Below are 15,408 nucleotides of genomic sequence, written 5' to 3'. Positions count from 1 at the left end.
ATATTCTGAGTGAAATCAGAGTAAAGTTCAAGGGATGGCAGTGGAGTTTGTCTCCAGGCACTGATGGCACGTCTGTGGTTGTTCAGGAAAGGCTCGTGTGTCTTGTTGGCACTGAAAAACTCTGACACGGCCAAAACTAGAGTGTCTGGTTACGGCCGCTCACTAAAAGAGTCCATGAGGGATTCATCAATGACATGAGACGTTGGCAAATGGCTTTCACAAGTTTGGCCTGGTTTTTGGTCAACATGTTTTGGCCTCCAAATGATAGTGAAATGTTTCTCATATTAACATACAAGTAGGACTTTTTGTGGTTTTGGATCATTTTGTAACTTGTACACTATCTAGTCAGTCCTTGTTCTGTGGTTTGCACAGAGGAGTGTGTTAGATGTATTTGGAAATCATTAGGCATTTTGGAACTTATTCAAATCTTATTCAATTAAAACAAAACCTAAAAAAAAAAAACCTAAAAAAACAAACATTGAGGATAGTTTACAATATATGCTTTTGAAAATCAGCAGGTTAGAACTCATTGGAAGAGCACTCATTCATTCATTCTCCTTTCTTTCTTTTCCTCAATTCATAACCAGTATTCATCTCTGTATTGCATCATTATGACTGCGTCCAGACTAAAAGAGGGGGGAAAAAGAGCAGGGATTAAATTAGGTTAAAATGGATGCAGCATACTTTGTTTACGACACATTTAATTAGCACATAAATTGCTTATTAAAGAACACTTAAATCACAGGGACGATGACTCATGATCCGTCTATCATTTTGTACAATTGCTGCCCCTGGAGTGAAAGAGCCTGTAAATACTGTGATACTCACTAATAATGACGACAATGATGATCACAACCACGGCTATCAAAATGGCCCACATCTGCAAAATCAAAAAACAAGTATACATTGTCATTTGGTGCCTATGATGGAGCTTTCAGCTCACTTTATTGTTATTTAATATATTACTTGCTACCTGCTTTGGTTTAATCTCAACTCTTTAATATTGTATATATATATATATATATATATATATATATATATATATATATATTAGTGCTGTCAAATGATTAAAATATTTAATCGCGATTAATTGCATTAATGTCATAGTTAACTCACGATTAATCGCACATTTTTATCTATTCTAAATGTCTCTTGATTTCTTTTTGTCCCATTCTTTTTTCTCATTTTAGTGCTCTTATCAACAAGTGGATCGGCTTGCTTTGTGCAAATGTTTTTTTATTGAAAACAACATTGACAATACTGTGTTCAATTTCACACTAACATTCTCACTTAGCAATATAATCTCTCACACAATGTAACACTGTCCATCAATAAAAGGGTGAAAGAAATACTGACGAGGTCCTGATATTGACAAGGGGGCGGAGGATTCGCATCAGCTGTGTGTGTGTGTGTGTGTGTGTGTGTGTGCTTGGCCATCATCAAGTGGTATTTCAGACTGGACGTGCTGCGATGATGATAGCTCAGTTCACAACGACAAAACACAGATCACTTTGGTCTTGTCAATGGAACCATTTGGCAACTTTTTAAAAGTAAACTTTCCATTCAGAATCTTATTGGCATCCATTTCGGCGTCTCGCGCTCGTCATCCACTCAAAACGTAACGTTAACCAACTATTTGGCCGGCTCGCAACAAGTGTGTGCGGCGTGCCTGTTGTTTTGTTTCCGGTCTAGCTAGATCCGCTTGCACTTTGCAACGAAGCAATAAAACGTCCTCGCGCGGCGCAAGCCATTGAAATGAATGGGTTTCATAGCGCAGCGTCCTGTTGCAAAAGCGTGTGAAAAAAACTACAAAGTTTGCTAGACCAAAAAGACCAAAAAATGAACACCGTTAAAATAGGTTTGCGTTAACGCCATTAATAACACGTTTAACTGACAGCCCTAATATATATATATATATATATATATATATATATAAAATAAATAAAATACTGTATGTCTTAATATTTCCTGTATACTACATATATAAAATACTATATGTCTGTATGTCTTATATTTATAAAATTAATATTATTTTTTAACTTGAACTGTAATGACGTTTTGGAATAACAAAAACAAATCTCCCTGTATTTTTACAATAACAAGATGCGAAACGAAACCATCGGCTGCATATTAGTTTCTTTGTTTTTGAGTAGGAGTATTTTGAGCTTACGGAAAACAGGAAAAGTAATTCTCTGACTATATTATTTCGAGTAATTATTTATTATAGTTAAATATATTTATTTATTATGTTTAATATATTTATTTATTAATATTTATTCATTACAGATGACGAAGAACAAAACTTCCAATCATCTCTAAAGCCTTAATATCTATTATAAAAGGCATTTAAACTAAATGAGTGTATGATATGAGTGCTGAACTCTTGTGTCACCTTGACGTTCTTCCACCAGTACTTCCTCTTGAGTTTGGCGGCGCTGGTCTCAAACTGGGAAGCTCCGGCCTGCAGGGCATCGGCACGATCGTCCAGGTCAGAGAGCTTCTGGTCTCGTTCCAGGACCTTATCGACGTTCACCCTCATGATGTCCACCACCTGGAGGGAGACTGCGGTTAGAAGAGCATGAACTCTGCAAAAGTGAATCTAAGGGTCAAGGAATCTTGCCATGGGTGTAAACACACAGCTGTCCGAACACCAGAGGAGGTTTATTAAGCGATTTAATGATGCGAGACTTTTGGCAGGATGGTTGGAGACTTCTTAAAACCAGGCAAGCAACAGGAGCCTGTACTTCAATGATCAGCGTTTCACACTAACAGCACTGAAAGAAACCGAGTGTCTTAACCTGACAGAATGGGAAGTTTCCAGCGACATTTGTCTGTCCACACTGAAAGCAAAAATGCTGCAGTGCAGGATACAAAAACATATTTGATGTTTAATACATATACAGCAGCATTTCAGACTGATTTTACTGTGGGCGGAGCTCAATGTGAAATGACAAAAAGTTTTGTTGCTGGTTAGGAAAAGAAATATCAGGACTGAAAACTAAATGCACTTATCTTCTTCGAGGCAGGATTTGTCCAACTAGGTCAAGGCTAGATGAACATTTTCTCAGGATTATCCAACGTTTGGGAAACCAGTCTTAGCTGGTATTAATATATATTTAAATATTAACTGCTACTGGAAAATGACGATGACTCATCTTGTCTGGAGGGACATTTTTCTACTATGACTGTGTTTGAAGACTCAATATAAACTCTTGACTTCATGAGTTTCTATCTGTATTCCTATTGGAATCAACAGCATTTAGTTTGTTTTACAGCATCATGCACTTTGATCCATTAATAATGGAGTAAGAGGTATGTTTTGAGTTTATCATCTTTATTTATCAAAAATAAAACGCTCTAGAGATGATGATGACATCATATCCAGTTGCTCATATTCGGTCTGAACAATTCTTACATCTTCAGCAGAAGAAATGGAAAGCATAAAACCCCCCCTGCTATAATAGAATTACATAACAGACAATGGCAACGGCACACAAACATCTCAGCCTCCTCACATATGCTCTAGTGCTCCACAAACCCTGTTGCAGGATGACGGAGCTCCACCCATTTAAGAGAGATCATGTGGGAGGGGGACCGGCGTGTGCAGATCCATGTTTCTCTTACATAACCATAGTGACGGGGTGTTACATAACCAGCCGGCAGCCTATGAGCACGACCCAGACTGAACGAAGATGTATGTTGGGAGAGGTCAACAGTCATTAAGTGCACGGAGACCTGTATATGTCCCGATATGAACTTCCTCAAACAGAAATCATGAATATGACTGCGGTGAGCTGCAGAAGAGAAGTGGAAATACTGCAGGAGGATTACACTGTGCTCTTCAGGGAGTATTCACACAGATAAAGTCAACAAGCTTGCATTTATTTGATCAAAAATACAGATTTTTTTTTATTGTGAAATATTACAATTTAAAACAATGGTTTTCTATTTTAATATACTTTAAAATATAATTCATCCTTATCCTTATTATATATGATCCTTCAGAAATCATTCTAATATGCTGATTCATTATCAATGTTGGAAACAGTTGTGCTGGTTAATATTTGAAGAGTTCGGTTCCAAAACGCAATAAATCCATTTAGATTCATTTGAGTAAAAATGTGTTTTCTTTACCAAGAAAGTGGAAAGATGAAAACCACTATTTTCTGTTTCAAACTTTCACATAGCATTTGTAGGTCATAATAACAAAAAAAAAAAAAAAAATCCAGGTTTTGATTTTCAAAGATTTATTATAAAAACGGATAATTTTTTTCCCCAAAATGCAATAAATCCATTTTTATTTAAAATTCAAAACGCAATTAATCCATTGAATCAATTTAAAAGTTTTTTTTTTCATATTGAAACTGTTGAAAATACACAACAAGGTAAGTTTATTAGTATAATATTTTTATTAAGAACTGTAAAGAAGATTGAAAACATTTTTCCTCCTCCCGAGTGCCTCATCTTATTAATCTCCTCACGTAAATGATTCGATTTCGATGCCTTACGTTTCTTACCCACCGCAGAAACAACCACCGGTTCATCAATGCCGTCAAAATTATTCATTTTTTTGTTTGTTTGTTGATCGAAAAGTACAAAATAGATAAGAAAAACTAGGAAGCCGGGTGTGTTTAAGGCGCTGCCGTTAATGTTTACATTGCGTGGAATGGTGCGTTGTGATTGGTTGAGAGCGGATATATCGCATTCTGCAGAGAAGGGAGACTGGCGTTTGTCGCGGTTTGGAAAGAAAGGGAGAAAACATGACAGAATAACACGGCGGATATCGCATTTTACTTAAAATTAAACATTGACTTTTCAATACCAACCAGATATAATACTGATTTTTGCAGTAACTCATTTTTTTTTAAATGGCGTTTATCGCGTTTTGGAACCAAACTCTTCATTTCTTTTTAACCTGTGCAACTTTTTTTCAGGATTCATTGATGAATAAAAATCTAAAAAGAACAGCATTTATTCAAAATAGAATTTTTTTCTAACAATATAAATCTTTACTATCACTTTAAAAAAAAAATCAATTTAATCCATCCTTGCTGAATAAAAGTATGAATGTTTGGGAAAAAAATAATTACTGACCCGAAACATTTGAACAATAGTGTATATTGTTACAAAATATTTCTGGTTTAAATAAATGCTGTTCATTTTCAACAATATACACTATCGTTCAAATGTTTCGGGTCAGTAATTTTTTTTATTTTTTTTGCCAAACATTCATACTTTTATTCATCAATGAATCCTGAAAAAGTTGCACACGTAAAAAAAAAAAAAAAAAAAAAAAAAAAAATCAGCACAACTGTTTCCAACATTGATAATAAATCAGCATATTATAATGATTTCTGAAGGACCATGTGACACTGAAGACTGGAGTAATGATGCTGAAAATTCAGCTTTGCATCACAGAAAAAAAAATATTTTAAAGTATATTAAAATAGAAAACAATTATTTTAAATTGTAATATTTCACAATATTACTGTTTTTGATCAAATAAATACAGGCTTAGGCATAAGACACTTCTTTCAAAAACATTAAAAAAAGTAATTTTTCTAAATTTTTGACCGGTACTGTATATTTCTGCAGAAAACGCAACACAAAAAAATCTTTTGTAACATTTTAAATGTCTTCACTGTCAATTTAATGTGTTCTTGCAGAATAAAAGTTAATTTCTTGTCAACAATTTGGTCAGTAAGATTTTTTTTTTTTTTTTACAAGTATACCATATTAATTTGAACAAACCACTAACCGCACTAAGTTTATATTTATATTATACTACTATACTGGTAGTAAAATTGAGATTGTACTACTATATCTTGTTCTCATGGATTATGGTCTTCTTATAGATTAGAAAGGTACGGAGCACCTAAAGGGACATGGTGATGGAAAAAATGAGATGGGAGAAAAAAATATTTCAATGCTTTTACGTTTGCTCGCAAAAAAGTTTTGCGCTCCCCGAGGAACTTTGCGTTTGCTTGCAAAGGGAATTGTTTCTCAAAGGAACGCAAAACATTTGTGAGAGAATGCAAATAATATTTCACCCTTGCATAGTGGTATGATAATAGTCAGGGTATGAAATTTCCGGAAAGACCGAAGCGCCTGCGCCCTCGGATCACATGGACGTGGCTGTGGTTACAAGAGGTAAAAACGATATAAATACTGTTCGTTTTCTCACACAAACCGCTCGTTTCGTGTTATAGGCCATCAATGTGTACTTACATTAACGAGTCATTAAATCATGTTTAATTTGGACTTCTCTGTGCATGCTCTTTGAGGTGGTGACCATAGACCTGCATTATATGACTGACAGACAAGAACGGTTTGACCTAAAAATATCAAAATTGAAATTACTGCGGAAACAAAGACACCTACATCTTGGATGCCCTTGAGGTAAGCTAAAACATATCAAAAATGTATTTCAAAGTGAACTATCCCTTTAATGACATGGCGGAGGGGGAGGGGCATCAGAAGCCAATGTTGAGTGATAAAATAACTATAAATGTCATACAACACATGATTGAGGACATTGTGCATAAGTACTTAGTGTCTATTGCACCACTTGGAACCCAATTAAAGATATGCACTTGAAGAAACATTTGATTAAATAGATTGATGAAAGAAAAGCTGTCAATGCGTATGTCTGATTAGGTGTTTATTCGGATGTCACAAGATTTCATTAAAAGAAACACATACAAGGAGCCCTCGAATTTTCTTCAGGTTTCTTTGGTCTCAGCGCATTCGCAATCATTTTGTCTTACATAGCCATATAGTGAGTACATGTATTTAAATCAGAAAAAAAAAAAAACAAGAGTTTCTGGCAAAATTGAGAATTTAGCAGCAGGCGAAACAGTTTGTGTCATTACAAAATGTATTCAATGATGGCGCCTAAAACCAGAAGAGTACAAACTCGCTTTTTTTATAATTGTAGTATTGTAGTCATGTCTGACAGGGTGGAGTTTCAAGGTACAAGCACATTAGTAGTCATGACTCATGATTGTACATTATTTTACTGTCATTAGTTGTCCTAAAATTGTGTAGCTGTTCACATCACAAAGAAACCATCCCTGAGAAGATCGAGAGACGGAAATGAAGTGGACTATTTCTAGCTGTCCATGAAGAGCACTGGGAGCCGGTGTCAGGTGTGTCCTCTTACCTCATCCACCTGTGCCTGAGTCTGCTGAAGCCTGCGGTTACTCCCTGCAGAGCCAGAGCCATCTGCACCCGGGGCGGACCTGGGACAGAGAGACACTCTTACGTTACATTCAAAAAAACATTTGCCAGGACAGCTGGAAAAGTCCAGGCAAACAAATGGAAAACCTACTTGAGCAGTCCGGATCAATTTTTTTAAGTGAATAAAGCTTAGCATAACGTATTCATTACTGCCGCTAATGTGATTTGAGCTGTGTGCTTTAGTCAGAAAGCATCTGTTAAAGGATAAGTTCACTTTAAAAAAAAACTTTTGCTGATAATTTACTCACCCCCATGTCATCCAAGATGTCCATGTCTTTCTTTAGTCGAAAAGAAATTAAGGTTTTTTTTGATGAAAACATTCCAGGATTTTTCTCCATATAATGGACTTCAATGGGGCCCAAACGGTTCAAGGTCCAGATTACAGTTTCAGTGCAGCTTCAAAGGGCTTTAAACGACACCAGACGATGAATAAGGGTCTTATCTAGCGAAACGATCGGTCATTTAAAAAATAAATAAAAAAGTTTAAGTTTTATAAGTACAAATGCTCGCCTTGCTCTGTTCTGTGATGCGCGTTCGTGACTCTCCTGTTCGAACTCGTTCATCAAAATGAATGAATTTTTTTTCCGAGTCATTTCGTTCGTTGAATGAACGAAATGACTCAAAAAAGATTCGTAGATAAGACCCTTATTCATCGTCTGGGGTCGTTTAAAGCCCTTTGAAGCTGCACTGAAACTGTCATTTGGACCTTGAACCGTTTGGACCCCATTGAAGTCCATTATATGGAGAAAAATCCTGGAATGTTTTCATCAAAAACCTTCATTTCTTTTCGACTGAAGAAAGAAAGACATGGACATCTTGGATGACATGGGGGTGAGTAAATTATCAGCAAAATTATCAGTTTTTTTTTTAAAGTAAACTAATCCTTTAAGCACATACATGTCCTGTTATTCTAATAGAAATCTAGTGTGACAAACAGTATGTGATATTCTACTGCCACCTAGGGGCTGATAGACTACATAAATGAGCTTGATTCAACTGGGAGAACTGTTAAAACTACACACGTAAACATAAAAGTCCTGTTTTCATAATAACACACCATACAGAGGATTTTACAAGAGGATGACAGGTGAGTTCATCAATTCAAAGTGGTGTGAAACCAGATTACAGGAACATGTAGAAGCATTTGACTAAAGACGAAAATGGGAGGTATAAATCACTCAACAAGCTCAAACGAGTTTATTAAATGAACATTATGATTTGGATGTGTTAAGCGCTCTGTAAACATCCAAAGACACTGTGAACAAGTTCATAATGAAAAGTCCACTGAAAATGACATAAACGCATTCAGGATGAACCATTTTCCACGACTTTTGATTTACAGTAGTCCCAAAAATGTCTGAACAACATCATTGCATGAGATACCCAAATCTCGAATCATAATTTCTCACAATTAACTGAGTCATTTTTGCTCAATGACGTTTAATCTGGTGTCAAAGTTTCTATGAAACCGAGTTTATTTGTAAAGGTAAACTCTGAATCTCTACACAGAACACAGTCATGCACTGTCAGAAAGAAATGTGCTAAACTTGCACCTTTAGGGTTACAACAGCATGTCAAAACTTTTTTTTTAAACCTGTCAACTTCTATTAGGTGAATTTCAGTATCTTAGAGAAGTGATATGTTCCCTTAAAGTACTACTATGAACTTTTAGGGGTAAATAAATAAGGCACAAAGATGTCCCCAGGGACAAGCTGTTGTACACCTAAGGGAAAGTTTTGCTATTTTTTTTCTGAGTGTGTGTGAAAGGTCTCAAGCCAGGCTATAACTGCCGTCTATTGCGGTTAAAGAGTGACGACAGGAGACTGAAAGAGAAACATCAGGACTCAATAGAGCAAAGAAAACACACACATTCCACACCCAGACGTGGAAGGCACCGTAAGCCTCCAGGTCATGTGACTGTGGCAGAAATCTCACTGCAGAGATCCTCCAGTATAAGAAACATATGGCGCTTTCTAAATGTAAATGACACAATGCTGACTTATTAGAGGTGTGTAAATCAGATGTTTCATTACAATACAACCTGACATCAATCAAATATGATATTTGCGACAACTCAAAACATTCATGAGCCTGCAATTGATATTATGTCCCTATTTTACAAAAGTCGGCTACATTTCTATTAACTCAGATTCAAACCAAAAAATATTATGAACGTTACACTCGAACTTTCTGAAAAGTGCAATTCCTGTTATCCAACTGGGACATCCAGAACAAAAATACACTTTAGTTTTTTGTTAAATAATATAGAATAAATGATTCTGAAGAACACATTATTTATGTTTATTGATGTTAAGTTTTCAGCTTGATAATGATATAACTATATATTACCAAGTTGAGCAAAGAGTTTTTGGTATTTAAATAGTTTTTTGTTGTTGTTTACATTGATGTTAAAATTTGTGACATTACTTTATGTAGGCTAGTGCTAAAACTGCTGTTCACTTTCAGAAGTTGTAGTGATGCTTTCTTTACCCATGAAAGAATGTGCAACCTATATTGGTTATATCATTTTAAGTTTTTAAATATAATTAATATGTATTTTACACACTTAAAGCAATATTTTATCACATATCGCATTATTTAACAGGTTACCGCAGACGCATATTGCATTTTTCTTCAATATCATGCAGCCCTAGATACATCATATCATTATTCAATTGATTGATGCATCAATGCAGATATCATTTGTGCTGATGCTATAAATCTTACAAGTAATTAAACACAACTGTTTCATTTTCTGTTCTCAAACTTGATTTTCCACTCGGAAAACTATTCCAATCTATTACATTTCTTCTAAAGTTCGGCCTAAAACTGTAAACTATGCCTAGCATTAAACATTATCATATCAATAATAACATCCAGGGAACTGGTAAGTTTTGAGAGCTAATCTGACACAGACTTCAAATTAAGTCACACACATCCTCACCAGTACAATAAAGCAATAAAAGGTGAATACTTCATAACTGTTCATTAATAAATCGATAAACAACATCATAAAGCATAAAAAAAACCAATACTTAAAGTACATTTAATATGATAATAACATTAAAAGTTGCATTTCTGATTAATTTATCATACATTTAGGCTACAAATTATCTATTAAAAGTCATATAATGTTTGATAAAGTTCATTGGAGCAAAACAAGAATTTTAAAATTATGTGGGAAGGAAATTATTCTAAGGTAAAATCCTGAATCAACCAAGAGGTTAAAATATATCTTTAAATAAATACATTTATTACAATTAATATACACGTAAGTTATATAAAGTTGATTATACACTGTTTATACTAGGCTACGTCACCAAAAATATCAGTCTACAACATTCAATCAAAGCATATAAACTCAACTGCAATCAGGCTGTTGAAATTATGTGAAATCATATTTGGTGAGGCTAATTTAACTACGCTTATTTTATTAATCGTTTTATATTAAATCTCCACATTTCCGCCGCAGCTTTGCTAAGCATCCGCATTAAAAAGTCAAAAGACAATACAATTATGTAATTTAAACAACAAAGACAAATCCCATATGATATTATAATGGTAAAAAGTGTGTATTTAGACTCCGTTTGATGTTTCAAGTTTTCACAAACTTTGTTGTCAGAAAAAAGCTGTTAGCCGTTAGCATGTAGCGGATATACAAATATATACGGTCTAAAACTCTTTAATTGACAAAAAAAGTTCACTGTTGGCGTCATTTGCGCTGATTCCAACTAAAAAGCGACTTAAATTAAACTCCGAGAGTGAAAAAAAATGAAAAGTAAAAATTCAGTAAGCTAACCTGCTACGCTAACCTGTTGATTTGGCAGCATTGACACCCATTAGCACAACACACACTTTACAAACACACCCAGAAAGACTGATATTCATGAACACGTAAAACACGACATTCAATATATGTACTGTATATGGAATCATTGAGCTCGTGCGAGTGATGTTGGTGTAGTTTTACTTACATGTTTGTTGAATTGATGTGTGATGTGTGAAGGCCCCGATTATATTCCAGCTACTACTGTGAGCGCGCGAGTGTGTGGGTGGGTGTGTGTGTGTGTGTGTGTGTGTGCGCGCGTGCTCAGAAAAATTCCAGACAAGTTGAAAGTGGCTTTTCATATTAGTATTAATATTTGTATAAAATAATACTAATGGATATATATGTGTATATTACTTTTATTTACTGTAATAGGCTATATTATATATAAATATAGAAATAAATATAGGCTACATTTAATTATAGTTGTAGTGTAACATGAATGTATGATTAAAACTATAGTATACTGTATAGAGTCTATATATATAATTGTTGTTTCATAGCAGTTTATATTACATCATAAAAACAAAGAAAAGTTGCAGAAAAAAGGGACAGTATGAGCAACATTTCTCTTTTAAGATTTTATTTTACAGCAGAAATTATATAAAGCATTCAGAAAACATTTTCCATATTTTAAGGGCAATTCAAAATGTTTTGCATGGCTTCAGCAGCTGAATATTTATTTTTTATTTTTTTAAAACATATCCAACAATTCAGTGATGCTCTCACATGCACAGTTACAAAACAAAAATAAATAAATCAAAGTAAATGAATAAAACTCACAAGAAGGACAGAAAGAGGGAGACGGCCGAGAAAACAGAACATGAGGCAAAACTCATTGGAGGAGGAAGAGGAGGAGGATACGAAGGGCACAAAGCAGGTATGAAAGAGAAAGAGAGAGAGAGAGATTGAGGGGGAAACAGAGGTCTAATACTAGCTTCACATGCAGAGTGTTGAAAGCCCACTGCCCTGTAAGAAATATGGGCTCATATTTTATATTTTTTTATTATTATCTTCATTTTAAAATGATGAAAACGTGCATTAGGGCTGGGGAATATGAAATCAATGTCCACAGACCACTGAACACCTCTCTCTGTGTACCTGTAATTGCATAAGAGGAAGTGAACTAAGCATGTCCCAGTGTTTTTTTCCCCCGTTTTTTTTTTCTTTTACTTATCCATATTCTTTCAACCTAAAGAGCTCAGCTAAAATCAAAGTGTTTATTGCTTTGTACTTGTAAGTGAAAAGCTTATAATCGATTGTTTTTTCGGTTCAGTTTAAGCCTAACCTGCATTTCTGGAGTTCCAAAGAGAGGATTTAGGACATCGTATAGAAACTTCCAACTGCACCAATAGTGTTTTCCCTCGTTCAGCTAAAACCTTCAAGTGTGCTCATCCGTCAAGATACAGCACACACACACACACACGCTTATAACGTACCAGGGCTTGGAGAGGGAATTAAACTCGGATGGTGAGCTGTACAAAGTGCATATTTCTCTTATCTGATGCAAAAATACGGAAAGCATGATCCGGTCGACGTAGATGCACGTGTACTGAGCTGTTTCATAAGAGGACGGGATCTCCCACCTTATTCTGAAGGTATTTGGCGCTGAGGTATACTTATCATGCATTCCCAATCCCATGGGGATATGGCAATACTAAATGAGCGATGATACCTGCACGAACGATGATACCTGCTCAGTTTTGGAAAAATGGTCTAAAAACTCTATAAACACACACACGGTCTGTCCTGTTCCCCGAGTGACAGTCTGTCTCTGAAAGCAGTGGTTTGTAACAAAGTGAACGTTGTAGTATACATATTCCCAGTGGTTTCTCCTGTTGATTCTGAGCTGAACCTGGAGACTTAAGCTAACCTAATCTAGTCTCCATGCTAAACACCCTCTCCCTGTTTTAGCACCCTGAGTAAAACTACAAAAGGGAGGCAGATTTTTCCCTTCCCCAAGATGAACGACCCAAACAGAAAGTTACTGAGATACATATACCCCGTGATCCATAAACAGATTTTCCTGGTGAATTCTGACTCTCGCTTCTAATTTCCTGAAGTTTAATGTTGGATGAATGTTCGGTGGATTAAAAGGGATGTAAAGGACCAACTCGCCGGCCAGCTTTGCAAGGAGTTGTGCTCTTGAATCTAGCAATGGTTTCCGGACGAAATTATATAATGCGCAAACTTCACCGAGCAGTACGTCCTACTTTCCTGGCCCAGTTTAGATCAGACATGGAAAAGAGAAAGAAAAGTACACAAAATGAAAGAAATAATGAAAGCATGCATAGTGTGTTAGTGGGTCACTCAAATTCGCTTTAGGACACATAACTGTGAACCAAAGAGAATGAGTGGGGGACAAAATGAACAGGTGCCTTTACTCTGCATCCACATTTAAGGAGTGAAAAGGGAGTTTAAGAGGAGGAAACAGACCTGGGCTCCTGTTTGGACAGTAAAACCAGCCTTTAGCGTTGCATACCATTAAAAAAACAGAGCAATTGGTTCATATCAACTTCTTTAGGAACACTCTTCCTGATATTGGTTGAATCTTTAGGCACTTTCTATAATAATACTGATACAGAGTCACTGAGATCATGAGGAAAATGTTTAACTTCTAAAACAATGGATCTAAATGTGGGGAATTGAAATGCAACTATAGATAAGCACCACATTCCTTCTTTCTTTTTTTTTTTAACAGGCAAAATGTGCTGGTGTAAGTTAAAACGATGCCTCTCGTCAGCTGAAATCGCTTTGGAAATTCAGGGGGTCGGTTAGTCTCAAATTTCTTTCAGGGAAATTTGTGAACCTCGTCGCGCTTGATTCCATATAGCTGACATGAGCATAAAAGAAGAAAAAAGTACAAATGAAATCAATATGATTTTGCGTGACTCGACCATGGGGTTTTTGAATGTTGGTAGCAGCCCCCCAAGAAATGAAGAAATCAAAAATAAAGCTATATGAATAAGAATAATATGAACACATGGCAGTTGTAGATTCTGATGACGGTTTTTGAGCTACATTCAGGACCGTTTTTATGCCCTTGATTCCTATTTGGGATGTGACACAAGCATGTAATCACGTGTGTGGGAATCGCCTGCTTGAAATAACCATTCACAACCCTCAAATCAATATCGTTTTTAATTGCATGACCTACTTTTAATCCTGCTAACTCCATCCAATACCATGGCTCATGTTGAGTTAAAGTAGATGGTAAAATGTGAGAACACTTTCTAGTCATGTTATACAAGACAAAAACCGTGGAGACATTTCATCCTCTGTATCACAGCTATAACTGTTGGGTGCATGAGTGAAGTTTGGTCATTCAATACTAGTTCTCCCAATACTGTGAAAATCTGCTTCTCAAAGGAATAGCTTATTTATGTCCTGTAGTACTGGATTCTGGTCACCAGTGGTAAAAAAAACAACAACAAAAAACACTATATAATTCTCGCTAACCCTGAAAAAGAAATATCCAGTTGTGTCTGACGGATTTGTTTAGCTCTTCCGCTAAATCTACGGTTTTATCGTGAATCATGTCATGCTTCAGAGAACGTTCTGTGAAAGAACATTTCCAAGAAAGTCTTATAGTGAAGATGCTCAAATCGTATTACAGACCATTGCCACTACATTTTATCTTTACATTATGTTCAATGTCTTAAAGTTTCATGCACATGGCTCCTTCTTCGCAACCAATATTTACAATATTTACATACAATACAACCGTACATCTTGGGTGTTCAAAGAAAACTATACAATAGATTTTTTTAGTTTGTCTCTTAATGTGTTATAATCCAATTTATGAATAAAATACTATATATTCTTAAATACAATCCTCTTCGGAAAAAGTTTCTGGCTATCAATGTTCCTTCACCCATCTTCGATATGTACAGGGACACCTCAATAGTCAAAAATAAGGATTTTTTTTAAGCTTCTGTATAGGGACCCTTCAAAAAGTCAAGAAGTCAAGGCAATGTTCAGTGAAACTCCATGGAAAAGCTTGTGGCGGCTTTCTGGAGCTCTTTGAAATGAAACAGTAACAATGAAGAAACGTATCACAACACACACACACACACACACACACACATACACACAAATGGAAGATAACCTTTGCAAATATATGTCTGGCGCTGTGGCACAATTGATAGAACAATTTACATTAAAAAAGGTCCGGAGATTATTTCAAACCTTTTAAAAGGTTTTAAGCCCACACAATAATAGTAAAAAAAAAATTACAATAAAGGCAAAAAACAATAATGCAAATAAAATAAATAACTGAACTATATAAAAATAATGGTCTTTATAACAATATATTTGGAAACAAACAGGCAACATAGGGCTAG

At 35.4% G+C, this 15,408-nt stretch overlaps 1 protein-coding gene across 1 annotated transcript; it reads right to left on the bottom strand.

Moving 5' to 3' along the window:
• Positions 1 to 564: 564 nt before the first annotated feature.
• On the bottom strand, positions 565 to 11,298 carry vamp3 (vesicle-associated membrane protein 3 (cellubrevin)). Its single transcript, XM_056255309.1, has 5 exons — positions 11,214 to 11,298; positions 7,163 to 7,241; positions 2,393 to 2,551; positions 829 to 880; positions 565 to 626 (listed from the first exon to the last, which is right to left on the bottom strand). Coding segments are annotated over exons 1-5 (309 nt in total). The 5' UTR covers positions 11,216 to 11,298; the 3' UTR covers positions 565 to 609.
• Between the last annotated feature and the right edge of the window lie 4,110 nt (positions 11,299 to 15,408).

The sequence above is a fragment of the Rhinichthys klamathensis genome, unplaced genomic scaffold (genome assembly GCF_029890125.1).
Source record: "Rhinichthys klamathensis goyatoka isolate OS25496 unplaced genomic scaffold, OSU_Roscu_1.1 h1tg000120l_1, whole genome shotgun sequence".
NCBI classification, from domain to species: Eukaryota; Metazoa; Chordata; class Actinopteri; order Cypriniformes; family Leuciscidae; genus Rhinichthys; species Rhinichthys klamathensis.
The sequence above is the reverse complement of the archived record's forward strand: the minus strand, read 5'-3'. Positions and strand labels throughout refer to the sequence as shown.

What these genes read in the sequence shown, in the direction of transcription:
- vamp3 (XM_056255309.1), bottom strand. An exon ending in CTCAGGCACAGGTGGATGAG is followed by an intron (nt 2,552 to 7,162) that starts GTAAGAGGACAC and finishes GTCTCCCTCCAG; the next exon opens with GTGGTGGACATCATGAGGGT. An exon ending in ACTGGTGGAAGAACGTCAAG is followed by an intron (nt 881 to 2,392) that starts GTGACACAAGAG and finishes TTGATTTTGCAG; the next exon opens with ATGTGGGCCATTTTGATAGC.